The sequence below is a fragment of the Taeniopygia guttata genome, chromosome 1A (genome assembly GCF_048771995.1).
Source record: "Taeniopygia guttata chromosome 1A, bTaeGut7.mat, whole genome shotgun sequence".
In the NCBI taxonomy this organism is placed as follows: domain Eukaryota; kingdom Metazoa; phylum Chordata; class Aves; order Passeriformes; family Estrildidae; genus Taeniopygia; species Taeniopygia guttata.
In genome coordinates this window covers 69970885-69985055 of record NC_133025.1, presented here as the reverse complement: position 1 = coordinate 69985055, position 14171 = coordinate 69970885, and the positions used below count along the sequence as shown (strand labels likewise).

The window sequence follows — 14171 nt, the reverse complement described above, 5'->3', positions numbered from 1 at the left end:
CTGCTTATTGAATCAAGATAAGCTTTTTCTTTCATAATTTCTTTCATAAAGTTCTACTTTTTTCTTATTTGTCTATTTCACGTCTCTGTTAGAAATCAGTGTGCTTTTTTTTACTGTTATCTAAAAGTGTAATTTTGGCAAATACACTGTGCAGGGAAGCTTTGTAGAAAAATGCTTCAACTTAACATTAATAATCAACATTTTAATATTAATATAGTGCTATGAGTCTAGAAACCTTTTTGGAGTCAACAGATAGTTGAATTTGAAGTACATAAAAAGAAATGGTTGGAGTTCAAATAATTTCTTGCTCATTGTTGTCTTAATCCCATTCTCCTTTTCCTTAGTTTTGGCAGCACGTGATGGAGAGAGCAGTGCTGTGGCTGCCACAACAGGAGCCAGTGTGCTGAAGATGGGACGGTTTCAGGTACCAGATGTTAAACTCACTTGGCTCTTGCTACAGCATCTTTGGGTGGTTCCTGGTAGTGCCAGCTCAGTGTGCCATGTGCAGGACTTTGCTGCCCATGCAGAGCTTGTGCAAGCAGGGCTGCAGATGCCGTTCCCATTCAAGGCAGAGATTGCACAGTCTGTGCTGGTCTAGAGTGACGAATATAGAGTTTCATCGCAGCAGGCCTTAGCTGTTGGCCTTGGTCTTTAACACTGGGCTGCTCTTTTACTAACAGTGCTGGGATGTTCGCTATATTATGTCCTGTTGGTGAAAGAGGCCCCATCTGAGGCTGCTGCTTCTTGGACTTAATCCTCCAGATTACAAGAAGTGCTGCTTTGTGTGGCAGTGTTTTGCTTGGAGGGAAGCAGCAGCTTGCTTTGTGGCATACCTAGGAAATGAGTTATTTTCCCCTCTCAGATGCATCTTACCATTAAGGGAAATAAAAGCATCATGTTAAGGAAAAACTAAGGAAGTCTGCATGATTGTATTTCTATTACAGGTATCGGTGGCAGTGGATGATGTGCTAAAAGAGGATGACAAACCTGAAACGAAGCCAGTGCAATTTGAAACCACCTCCACCGATACTTCAAGCCTTTCTGGCAGCAGCCCAGAGAGCACGCTGGTGAAGCAGGCTGAGAGCCGGAAGAGCGGAGCTGTGGCTGCCACCTCCTTGGATGTGGTGGATGGCATTCCTGAGGCAGCTGCCGGGCCGCCGCTGCTGGGAGCTGCTTCCCAGGCCACCAAGGTTGGGCGCTTCCAGGTGACGACAACGACGGATCAAGTGGGGCGCTTCTCTGTGTCCAAGGCTCGGGATGAGGTCAGCTGTGCTGAGAAGGAGCCGATGACTCTTCCTCTCTCTGTGGGCTTGGAACAAGTTGCTTCTTCAGCTGCATCTCCAAAGAAAGAATTGGAGTCAAGGCAGTCCCCACACATGAATGGCCCATCCTCTGATCCGGAGGTTGCTTTTCTCAGTGGAATGGCTAAGGATTTGGATGATGGCTCAGGGAGCCCAGACTCTGTCCAACACCTGGGATCGAAGATCAGCCTCCCTGTTCAGAGCCTTAGCAACTCTTTCAACTCTTCCTACATGAGCAGTGACAATGAGTCAGATATTGAAGATGAAGACTTGAAGTTGGAACTCCGTCGGTTGCGGGAGAAGTAAGGCTTCTTCTTTGGGTGGTTGTGTATGGAATAGATGTAACAGGATTAACATGATTTCACCTTAGCCTTTGCCAAGTGTCAGGAGCCATTGTCAGCATGTATGTGGGATATAATGTTCTTTAGTGGGAAAGCAGTACACAATTATAACAAAAGAGGAATATACATGTTTGCTGGGCTGAATTTTCTAACCTGTAACCTTGTTGTATGTAGATTGCCAGTTGCACTGTGGATAGGACTGTAGATCTAAGAAAGATGTGGCATATCGCTGGAGTTAGTGGGGAAAACGTAGGGTTTGAAAACTACACACAAGTCTCTGCATTTCTGATCTGCATTTCTGATGGTTCTTTTCCTGAAGAGACCTTGTTGGCTCAGAAGAAGAATTTAGAAGTGAAGCAATGTGACCTACTAATTTATTTATATGGAAAGTTGAACTATTTTTTAAGGTAGCTGGCAGTTTTAAATCCTGTGTATGCAACTGCTCTGAAACAAATTGTAAGGCAATAGTTGTGTAGAAGTCTCCAAGGCCATATGTCTGAGAAAATGAGTAATCTAGCTATTCCTGTAGCATTTGAATGCATTTTTTGTACTTCTGTTTATTCTGGTTTTGTGAGTGCAATGTTGGGAACTTAATTTTGGAATTCTAGCCAGGGCTAGAGCACACTGGAAAAATGACAAGTGTTCTGCCATGTGTGTTCAGTGGTTATTATTTAGTGGAAAAGATTTATTTACTTCTTTCTTAAATGTTTGAGAGTTTGACCAAAGGAACAGCTCAGGCTTGACTGGAGGGGAGGAATTGTTTGCATCTGTGTGTATACATAGAATTCTTGTAAATCTCACTGTTTTGTAACTTGTTAGGCACCTTAAAGAGATCCAGGAGCTGCAGAGCCGCCAGAAGCAGGAGATTGAGTCACTCTACGTGAAACTGGGAAAGGCTCCACCTGCAGTAATTATTCCCCCAGCTGCACCCCTTTCAGGAAGGAGGAGACGACCTACGAAAGGAAAAGGCAGCAAGTCCAGTCGTAGCAGCTCCCAGGGACATAAAAGCCCTCAGCTGTCAGGTTAGGCTTCCTCCAATATTTCTAGCAGATAAAATAAACCAAGTACCATCTCTCATTCTTAGATCTGTGTCTCTGTCTTTTCTTTTGAGAAGAGTGTGTGTGTACCAGTTCCTCCCTGGATTTCTTTTATCATTTTTGAAATTACTTTTGCCGTTTGGTAGTCTTGCCTGGGACTTTTTCAGTCCACTGAAAGGTACTGTGACATTGTTCTGTAAGAGCAGTTGTGATTTGTGTTTATTAGATAGTGATTTTTAGATTGTGACTGGGCTATGACTGTGAAGAAAAGTGTAAATTTACAGTATGTCAGAAAAGTTTGGTTTTTAAAGATAAACTGTGCTTGTTCCCTCCTGAAACTGATATTGCAGAATGGGTCTGATCTCTTTAGTCCTCTGCAGAGACTTTTTTTTTTCTAATTTAGTACCACTTAAGCATGATATTACTAGTGTCCTTACGCTGCAGAAACTCACAGTTGATAGATATTAAAACAGTGGCTTTTTTACATGGAATTGAAGATTTGTTGTACTTAAAAACTGAGAATCAGTTTCAATTGTCGAGGCTTCCTTTTTTACCAAGACCACTTTTCTAATAAACAGAACTCAGGAACTAGTTCTGTTTACTGATTGAGTAATGTGGGTGACAGATACTGTCTGGGTAATTGGAGATTCTCTAATTCTGTAGCAGAAGCAAACAGTATTGGAGGGCCAGCAGTGCCAGCAGAAATATTTGATACTGCTTCTTGCGTATTAACTTCGTTAATTCCATGTCATGCTGAGATTTCTGTACCCACTCACCCTGGCTGCTCATTTCTGTTTTGCTGTGTGATGGAGGAGCTCTGTGGGCACATAAACCACCACAGAGTTGTCTTAAAACTGAGGAATTTTTCTGGCCTGACTGCTTTCTTAGAAACTCGAGTAGCTCTCTCCCCCTGCCTCTCCTTCTCTTGCCTGGATTGTCATGCTTGATGAGGTTCAAAAATATATGGAAACCAAAAATTTTGCCTTCCTTTTTCCTCTAGGCAACCTGTCAGCTCAAAGTGCACCATCAGTCTTGCCCCCTCAGCAGACCCTTCATCCTCCTGGTAGTGTGCCAGAGACTGGGCAGAACCATTTGTTACAGCCCCTCAAACCTTCACCTTCCAGTGAAAATCTCTACTCTGCCTTCACCAGTGATGGTGCCCTCTCGGTACCGAGCCTTTCGGCACCAGGCCAAGGTAAGGCTCCAAGTGCAATTAGTGAAATTAGCAGTGGAAATGAATGGTTGACTTCATGACACTTGATTTTTAATACTTGGTGTAAAGTAGCTCTAGGGTCCCCAGCTTATGTGTGGAGGCTGATAAGGATGGTGTTTGCAAATGGATTTGTAGCTTCTCACTCAGGTGAAATGTGAGGTGGTTGAAGGTCTGAAACTCCAAGGACAACACAAGAGAGTGCAATGGGGTGGTGGCAGCAAAGTTCTACTGACCTGGGAAAGGTGTTGGCTCAGAGGAGAAGAGACTGATGAGATGGGGGTTGAAAATCAGACCAAGGAAGGAGCAGAATAGGTTTGATGTTGATAGCTAACTCAGATGGTTGGAAGTTTCCAAGGACTTAGAGTCTTAGTCCTTTTGGACTTCCTAAGTGTTTTGGCTGTTTCTGTCAATGGAGTTTTTAACAGCAAAAGGTAAAAAAAGGCTCATGTTCTTTAATTGTGAATTATCCTGGAAGGGAGAGTCAGTGTAGGAGGATGAAATGGTGGAAGTAGTAAATTGGTCATGTACTCAGGTTTCTCACGTTGTGGGTTACTTGTTATTAGTATGTTATCAAATAATTTCTCAGGCACAGCTCTGATTTATTCAGTAAAGAGGGCTTTTTTTGCTTATCATTAGGGGATGATTCCTTTACTTATCTGAACTTAGCTGTTGTAGGTGTTTTCCCCTTTGCACATCTTTTTGAAAAGCTTTGCCATAGATAGTATGAATACATCAATTCTAATGTGTGTTTTTTCTGAAACTGAAGAAGTGCATACAGAAAATATAAATGGACTTTAAGGAAGATTTTTCTATAGAGATTTTTTTAGGAACTGTTTCAGGCATTTTGGAGCTTCTTGAATAATCTCCCTGCATCCAGAGTTGTGCAGTACATTTAAAAACTGGGTACTTTTGCCAGGATTTGGCTTTCCTGTATAGATTGCAACTTTATAGTTAGGTTATGTCCTGGAGAGTAGCAGTGCAAACTTGGCCTCGTGTCTGGAGGTGCTGGAAGGAGTCTCTTCACTCCGTATATTGTCTCTGTACTCCTTGGTCCACACTTTGAGATTTATTCTTGTGTGTCATGATTGCATTTCACCCTTCCAACTTCAAGTTGCTAACATCTTGTAGTGGTGTTCTGTCTCCACTCCTCTCCTTTCTATGTTCTCCCTGTTCTTGTTTTCTCACAGGCTGTGCGAAGTTTAACTGTGCATCTGAGAGAGTGACCTTCAAGCCTGGTGGCAGGAGGACCCGATTTCTGAGTACGCCCTGCTTGGCTCTTTGTGTGTAACACCTTTACTCCTTCCTTGTCTGTCTTTTATTTTGTCTTTTTGGTTTTTGTTTCTGCTGCTTGATCTGTTTCATGCAGCCCATCCTCATCTGTCACCTTATATTCCCTCCCATCCCATGGCTCAGCTCAGCTGCTCTTAGCACACCTTTAGAAATTTGGGTTCTCATGTTAGGTATTCTCTGCTGTTAAACTCACTGTAACAAGCACTCATTTTCTCTAAACCTTGAGAGGAAACTTTGAGGACAGGTCAGTGAAATGACACAAACTGGGGAGACTTAGCAAGTCCATTGGTAATTTTGCTTCAGCATATGTTAGATGATCTGAGACTTGCAGGAGGGGTAATCTTTCTAGTGGAAGAGCGAGGAAGATTTGTTTTCCAGGTTATCCCTTAGCTGGACACTTAAGTAGTGGTGGGGGGAATGTTGCCCTCCCTGGCAGTGTGCTTGCAGCACAAGTTGGATGTGTGTCCCCATGCGCTCAGCTGGTGACAGTGCAGAGCTTTGATGCCACCTGTAGGCAGCTTGTAGTGACGACCTGTGGTCATTAACAGATGGCTAGCTAGAGATCCAAGTGTTAAAGGGGTTTTAAAATAATTAGAGAATAATTCCAGGCAAACTCAAAAGAACCTTACCTATTAATGGGCTCAGGTTTAGAAGTTTTCCCTGTGAATTGGAGATATATTCAATGTAAAACAAGTAGCAGTAAAGGTGGGTAAATAGACATTTTCAGACATCCTGTCAACCCTCACAAGCTAGCTTGCAGCTCTTTTCAGAATCCTCTCATTTGTACTTATATTAGGCCAAACTTACAAGAGAGCCTCAAACTTCTGATGTGGCTGAAATAACAATCTGCTTGAGCAAAGGCTGCTGGTGTGATGCTTTTTATTGGGAGTGCTGCAATATCTCCTATGCTGCTTCTGCAGGCTGGACTCTTTAAATGTGTGACATTTGTTTCCCACCCTCTGGAATGACTCGCCATGAGGAAGTTTGGAGTGCTGTCAGGAGCCCTCCTGTTGCTGCGCTGCATGGCAGTACCACATACCTGCATCATCTGTCTTGCTGTGCTTGGCAGGAGCTGTGTGTGGGAGCTGGGCCTGGCCTTCTGCAGAGACAGCTGCAATGCAACCAGCCCCATCGTCTGAGAAAGCAAGGGAGGCAAAAGGAGGGAAACATCTTCCTGGCTGTTCAGTTTTGCACTGACTCTAACCCACTTCACTGGATTTGGAATCTAAGCAGTAAATGATTTAATTTTTCAAATTTAGCAGCTTTAAATGTTTTTGCTGTGTATATTAATGTGCAGATGTGCACTGACATCTGCACTATCAAGATTTAACATTCCTTTCTTGGAAGAAGTTAAATTCTTATCAAAGCTAACTTAAAATTGTTAGTCTGGACTGTCCTTTTTTGTGGGAAGGGAATATGAAGAGCAGCCAGTCTGTTTCTAGAATTGACATTGAACTGAGTATATGAGAGTATAATTTACTACCAAGGCCTAGGCTTGCTGTAAATTTGCCATCATCTGGCTATGAGAGTCCTTTGGCACGTATATCTTGCTTCTGGGACTGATGCTAAGGGAAACAGCTTCCTTTTGAAAAGAGTGTTGTAGCTGTCCTGTAAAATCAGGTAATAGTTGGCATGGCTCAGCTTGGCTTGGCACCTGGCTTGCTGCAGGCTGCTTACTTCCTGGAGCTTTGTCCTTGAAGCGCTGGTGCAGACTGCTGTGGAGAGTGACAGCTGGAGAAGATCCTGGGTTGGAATCAGTGGTGTTGAGGAAACAGTGCAGTGATTGATGCTTTTAACTGTGCAGCTGGAGAAACAGAGTGGTACAGCTTGGCAGGGAATGTCTGAACTGTTTTCACACATCTGAGACAAGAGGGTGACAAACTAAAAGCACTTGACCTATCAAATAAATCTGTTGCTGGTTGAAATTTGATAGTTGTAAAATGCTTCGTATGTCCTGGCAAAAATGGAAGATGTACTTGCTTTTCCTTCTGTGATAACAGCCACAGTTGTGACTGTTTGATAACAGTTGTGACCTCAGTGTCTCCTGACATTCTTCACAATGGTTTGGGAATGATGAAGAATAAATGTAGGAGGCTGGGCCTCTTCTCTTTGTGATTAAACTGTCAGATGAGTCTTTGAGTTTGTCTAGAATGTCCCAGTAGTGACTGTTAATGCCCTGCTGTGCTGTGTCCTCTGTTTCTCACCAAGCTTTTTGTAATGTTTCCTGATACTAAACATTTCTCACTGTTTCTCTTATCTTTAACAAATTACTCTCTCTTTGTGCTTCAGGGAAGATGGTGAAAAAAGTCTGTCCTTGCAACCAGCTCTGTAGTAATTATCTTATTTCTGTTATCTCCAATTCTTGATTGTAAATCTATTCATCAGCTTTTCCGGGTCACTGAAGCCTTATGTCCCTGACTCTGTCTCCAGCACAGCATCTGTCTGTCTGTGTGATGCCCTCTAATGTGTGCTCTGTCCTTAGTTTATTGACTAGTCTGGCGCTGCTCTTGCAGTCAGGTGGAGGCAGGCAGAACCTGCCCTTCCCTGGGAGCTCTGCTCTCCCTAATGACATCAGGGGCAGTTGCTCATTGTAATGTACTCAGAGTTGTACTCAGAGCAGCTGCTTGGTTTGGGATTTGAGGGGGCTTATCACCTCAGTGATGGATCCAATTGCAGACACTCCTCCAACATTTTAAAAGCCTAAGAGTAAGCTATCAGAGATCTCCAGTGTGTCTCCTAAAGCAAGAGATGTTCACAAAAGCCTGTGTGTACACATGTCATTTAAGACTTTTTTTAAAGGTGTCATTTGACTGTGGTTTATGGGGGGAAAAAAATTCAAGAGCAGAATTAAGGCATTAAGGTAGTGGGCTGGGGAGAGAGAGCCTGTTTCACTTCAGATCCCTCATGTCAGAGCAGAACTGGGGATGGCTGCTGTGACCGAGCAGGAATGTGGGGATTGTTTCCATGAATGCTACAAGTTGAAGCACTTGCTTTTCAGCCTCTTCTGGATGGCAGTTTCTGCAGGCAGTATGTCAGAGCTCAAATGTAGAATTCCTGAGAAGTCAGTTTTAAATGGACCTTAGGTGAGAGCTCAGCTCTGATCCTGTAGGCCGGTATGTCTTTGACGTGAGATGGGAGCTCTCTGAGAAAGTCACTTTGGGAGACAAAGCTCTGGCAGCCTTTGTCACCTTGAACCAATCTAGTTCTTTGGAAAACTCTTAAACTTCCCTAAGGGATCTTTTATCTCTTCAGCTGAATGTGCTATACTTTATGCCTCGATTAACTCTCCCCCTTCCATAACCTGAGGAAGCTCTCTGGTGTAGGTCCAGGATCCAGAGTGATTAAAGTGGAAATGTGAAATAGCACAAGTGGATGCTGGCCATTCTAAAGAGGATGAGAGCAAGTGTGTCAATTCCTGCATGAACCCTCATGGTGGAATGTGATTATTACTGGTTTTGGCAGTGTTCCCCCTCCCCTCCCCCAAGTACCTCTTCCTTGCTTTTGACTCATTTGTATTTAACTTTACCTTTCACATCATTGCTCTTATTAAATTATTGTATCCAGAGCCCTTCCCACATGATGCATGCTTAAGGTTGTTGTTATTTCACTGTGGACTTTCCTTGCACCACCCAGTGTTCCCTGCTCCTCTCCATCAGTGCTACAGCCACACTCCCTGCTCAGGGAACCTTTTTCTTCCCTTGCCGTATGTTCTCGCATGTGTCTGCCCCCACTAACAACTCCTGTGGGCACCCAGCCCAGGAGCCACTTCCATGCTTGAGCTGGAATTGGTGGGATGAATCTGTGTCCTTCCCTCCTCAGCACTACTAGAAGCAGTAACACTTTATTTGTCCTGCATAGTAAGTATGTCACCTTCCTAATCCACTTCTCAGTACGAAACATTCCTGCAGGGCTTTGGAACCAGTTCTTTCTTTGATACAGTGGTGGCAAGGAATGTGGCTGATGGCCAGGGAAAGTGGGACAGATGAAGGAACTGCCAGGCAAGAAACAGTGATTCTGTCATTTGGCCTTTGCAATAGAGACGTGATGGTCATTGCTGGCATTTCTGTGATCCACCTCTGAATGGCTTCCCTTCAGAAATGCTTGCCATAAACTCAGGTTTTCATGGATTTCCTAGGTGCAGTCTCCTGAGGGAGCAAGTAGAAATATTTGAGGAACTTCAGGAATAGATTAGGATGAGTGTTAGCAAGCAGTGCTGTCTTTAGCCCTGCTGCTGCTGATTTTGTTGTTGGGTCTGCTCTAGTGGTTAACGGGCACTTCCACAGCTGTAAATGAGGGTTTACAAACTTTTAAAAATACTGCTGGGAATTTTGGATTATGGGAAATACATTACTTCTTTGCTTTGTGTTATGAGGTCTGCCTTTTAAAAACTTAGATTGAAGTGCAGTTGCTTGTTTATAAATATGAATGGCATAGGAAGGCTAACCAAAATAAAGCTTCTAGGTTGGTTTTCCCCCCCGACAGGATAATGTTCAGTAAGTTTTCTAGCAGAAATGAAACCTGGCATTTATGTGAAGGGGTTTTGTGTTCTTGCAGTGAGAAGAGGAGGAATGAGTCTGAGGAATACCCTCACTTCTGCCTTCTTTAAGCTCTATTTGTTGTTTGTATCTCGAATGCTTATTCTTCTGGCTTAGGAAATCTGAACATAATGGCAAAAAAAATGCTTTTTAGAGTCAAAAAGCAAAATTTAATGCAATGCAGACCTGCAGACCTTCCCTGCAGATCCTGACTGTTAGGTGGATGAAGACAGTCCCATTTGATTATCCTCAAGAACATAAGTATGGCAGCTATGGGAAACAACATTCGCTGTTTCTGCCTGGGGATTTTCTTTTTTTTTTTTTTTTTTTTTTTTTTGTAAAGTGGGTGAATTTTTCTCTTAATTTCACAAAGTGGAGATAATTTGCTACAGAGCAGCTGGCGATGCTGATTTTACTGCTCCTTATTCAGCATCCAGCATTGTTTTCCAAGGTGGAATTGAGCTATACCGGTAGTGGTTGCTGCTGACTAAAAGGTGTAGGATGAGAGAGCGACGTGCCTGTGCTATCAGTCGGTGCTGAAATCTGATGTCCTTTTTCTTCTACAAAGACCTGTAGGCTACTGTCACTCCCCTCTTAGGATTGCAAAGTAAACCTGTCTGTGAAACACTCTGAATCTGAGAAGATGTCCTTGCAGTTCCCACTTCAGTGTGTCCTGGAATGGAAACTCAGAATTAATTTGCATGGCATTTTAACTCTTGGTGTGCCATTAGCACAGTTACTGAATGCACTAGAGACAGGCCAGCGCTGAGCCAGGTGGTGATGGCTGTGTTTGTGTTTGTAGGGACCAGCAGCACCAACACAGTGGGGGCTGCAGTGAACAGCCAGGCTCCCCAGACCCAGCCCACGGCCATCGCCTCCAGCCGCAAGGGCACCTTCACAGATGACCTGCACAAGCTGGTGGATAACTGGGCTCGGGACGCCATGAACCTGTCTGGCAAGAAAGTTGGCAAAGGGCACAGCAGCTACGAGGTGAGGTGTGACCTGTGAGGGGGTGTGGTGAGAAGCTGTGGGTGCCCTTCTGTCTCCCTGGGCTGGGGCAGCAGCTCTAGCACACTGCTGGCTGGCTCTTCACGTGCAGGATGTACTGGCTGCTCTAGAAGGGAAGGGGAAAACTAAAGGGGAGGGCCGTGGGCTGGCCCTGTGAATGCCCATTGGGAGTGGATTGTAGACCAAGGGGTGGAGTGGTGGTTTTTAAAGTTACACAGTTAAAGTTCTCTTGGTGGTTGGTTTACCTTTCAGGGCCCTGGAATGGCAAGAAAATTCTCGGCACCGGGTCAGCTCTGTATCTCTATGACATCTTCCCTGGGTGCTACACCCATCCCTGCAGCATCAGCTACCTCTTTAGGTCCCTTCAGCAAGGCCATGTGCCCCCCGCAGCAGTACGGTTACCCAGCAGCGTCCTTCCCCCCGCCCTGGGGCGGGGCAGGGGGGCCAGCACCGACACAGCTCGGCCAGTTCCAGCCCGTGGCTGCCACGTCTTTGCAAAGCTTCAACATCAGCAATTTGCAAAAGTCTGTCAGCAACCCTCCAGGCTCCAACCTGCGGACCACTTAGCCCAGAGACCCTGCTGGCTACTCCTCGGGACAGGACTTGGGGAGGGAGATGGGGCCCTGTATCACTACTAGTGCTGCAATTAACTGGTAGCTTGCCAGACTGGGAATGAATTTCTCTTTTCCAACCATTGCTGTCAACTCTTGGTAGCGGGAGTTTCACCACGTGCTTGGAAGGGGGAGGAGGATGATGGGCATCCGTGTGATGGGACAGTGCTTTTCACCGAGGGGAGCTGCTCTTGTGTGCAGCGAGAGCTGTGAGCAGAAGCCAGGGGTCAGTTCATACAGTCTTGCTGTTAAATAGTTCTGGTTGGGGGCTGAATCCACATGTGTAGAGGTGGGAGAGCTGAACCCTAGCATGAGGCTTTAGCATGCTTCTCGCCTCTTCCTGAAGAACCAAGATCCAGAAAAAGCTGTCCAAATTCCCCTCCTCTCCCTCTCCCCAGTCAATAGTATCTGACTCTGAAATGGTGGGGCACATGAATGGACTTGTGGTGCAGCCCGTGCTTGATAGGTCATTACTGCTTTAAGTAAGATATTAACAGCTTTGACTGCAGCATTAGAGCAATTTAAATTGTTAAAAAAAATTTTAAAGTTCCCTGCGGACATGTACTTACCATCAGTTTTGATGTGGAAACACTGTGATTATATAAATGTTGTTGGACAACAGTAGTTTAAAAATGAGTGGAATATAGAGGGTTAAAAAAGTTAAAAAGAAAAAATGGGAAAAAAAGCTAGCTATATCCTTATACTTATTGGAGACACTTTAACTTTTTCCTTTGTATTTTCATTGTATTAGATAAATAAATGTGAATGTAAAATTGTATAAATTAATGTACTTGAATACTTGTCTGTTCTCCCAGTATGCTTGCTGGATATTTTAGTGCCTTGGACTTCTCTTGCTTCTGCAGTTTAGCGTCGTCTTCCCAGCAGAGCCCAGGTGGGCAGAGGGCAAGCTGAGGGCAGGATGTTTGTGCCCACGCCCGGGATGTCGGAGCAGGAGCGTGGAAGGGAGGTCACCGAGGCTGTGGGTCAGAGCAGTTCTGTGTGGGAAAACTTATCCAGGCGGGCAGAGCTGAAGGTGTGGGGTGACAGGGGCCAGGTGGGCTGGGACGGAGGGATGCAGGTGAAGCTACAACGAGACTTAACCAATATTGGCTCTGGAGGCAGGAGACTGGGTCAGAATGAGAGAGAGGATGGGAGAATGTGTATCTTTGGGAAAGGCCCAACTTAAGATGCAGTTTGACTCCAGCTGTGAAGTGGAAAAGATGTTTGGTCAGGATGTGACTTGAGGGAGAAGTGCCATTGCTCGTTTGGCTTGGGCTTGTCTGCTGGGATTGCTTTTCTTACCTTTTTTTTGGTAAAATTCATTTAAGCCAGGAACAGACTGTCCTGGTGCAACGTCCATTGCCGGCAATGGATGTACTTGAAGCAGCCGGCATCAAGAAGTTTCCTCTGTCTTACTTGGAGGATTTATAATTTTGTTCACTTTTAACAAATTTCAAGCTGGTACCAGGCCTGTCACTGTCTGTCACTTGTCCTCTCAGTATCTGTACTGTATCTTCTGCTTTGGTCATTCTCCCTTTTTGTGTTTAAGAAATACTGGTTTCCTGTTCAAAGTCAAAATAATACCAGCCAGTATTGATGCAGTGCTGCAAGCAGCTGTGAAGGACGAGGGTGGAGCTTCCTGGCGCTTGGGCTGAGGCTGCGGGAGGACAGGGCAGCTCAGAGGGGAGCAGGAGAGCAGCAAGCCCAGGTGGGAACCTCTGAAAGGATGGATGCAGGGGGGAGGCTCCTGAGCACACCCAGGGAAACAGGAGCGGGGACAGAGCTGAGGCAGTAATGAGACAAGGGCAATATTTGTGGCAGAGGAACTGGTCAGCTGGATGCAGCACATGGTTATTTAAATTTGATCTAAGAAGTTTGAGGTCGTTTTTTCACTTAATGTTATGCAAGAACTGGTTTTATTTACCATTGATTTTTTTTTTTTCTCCCTCCCTCTCCTCCTGTGGATGAATAACTGAAGTCTAGAGGAATAAACTAATGCTACTGAACTGTTAAATTATTTTGTTTAATATTACACTTTGAGTATCTTTTTCCACATAAAATCTGTTTCTGAATTACAGGCGTTTTCTTTACATTATTTAACAATGTACACTGTAAAAAAATAAAAATAAAAAAAATAAAATTAATTGAAACTTTGGTCTTCCCTGGCCGCAGTTAGTTTTGTTTTGCGCTGAACCCTTCTTGTATGACTGTGCCCCACGCTGCAGTTTGTTACCTTTGTAGAATATTGAATGAAGCCACTCAAATAAACCAAACCTGCTTTGGTTGAGCTGTGGGTTTTCTTGTGGAACATCAGGTTCCAGCCCCTCTGTCCTGGTCCTGCAGTGATGGAACTGTTACCCAATTTACCAGTTCGTCACAGGAAATAAACCCAGTTTAATGAGAACTTTAACTGCTCAAAAGCAGTGACCAGTCACGAGCTTTTGACCTTTAACAGGATACTCTGAAACAAAGTACTGAGAAGAGTAATTCCTAAATAGATCTTGAGAGGGGGAGTGGCCTGAGGGAGGAGAACAGATCAGCTGGGACTGCATGTCAGGGGCAGGTCCTCTGCTTGCTTGTGGCACAGAGGCATGAGCAGGGTCTGGGCTCTCCTGTGCTACCCCCTGCCTGCTCCTCTGGGCTGGATGTGAGCAGGGATGTGCTCCCATCCTGTAGGGCTGGGAGAAGGAGCTCCTCAGGGACCTTAGTAACAAGAATTCAGGCCTTGGATTGGAACTGTAATGGTCAACAGCATCATTCTCACACTGCAGACTTGCACTGTGAGAAACAAAGCTGACTCTTAAAATTTCAAAGGTTTATTAAACCTTAACAAAA

At 44.6% G+C, this 14171-nt stretch overlaps 1 protein-coding gene across 17 annotated transcripts in view; it reads left to right on the top strand.

Annotated features, from left to right (window-relative positions):
- The window catches only part of WNK1 (WNK lysine deficient protein kinase 1), a 98029-nt gene extending 84539 nt beyond the window's left edge, over positions 1-13490 (top strand). For 10 of the 17 annotated variants that reach the window (XM_030263930.4, XM_072923889.1, XM_072923893.1 and 7 more), the window contains 8 exons: positions 345-424; positions 945-1603; positions 2462-2664; positions 3680-3874; positions 5080-5172; positions 7472-7513; positions 10520-10707; positions 10978-13490. In XM_030263930.4, the coding sequence (XP_030119790.4) occupies positions 345-424; positions 945-1603; positions 2462-2664; positions 3680-3874; positions 5080-5172; positions 7472-7513; positions 10520-10707; positions 10978-11292 (1775 nt within the window). In that variant the 3' untranslated portion in view covers positions 11293-13490. The remainder of the gene's footprint in view (positions 1-344; positions 425-944; positions 1604-2461; positions 2665-3679; positions 3875-5079; positions 5173-7471; positions 7514-10519; positions 10708-10977) is intronic. The other 7 variants (XM_030263929.4, XM_072923896.1, XM_030263934.4 and 4 more) reach the window with 4 other exon arrangements.
- The last annotated feature ends 681 nt before the right edge of the window (positions 13491-14171 follow it).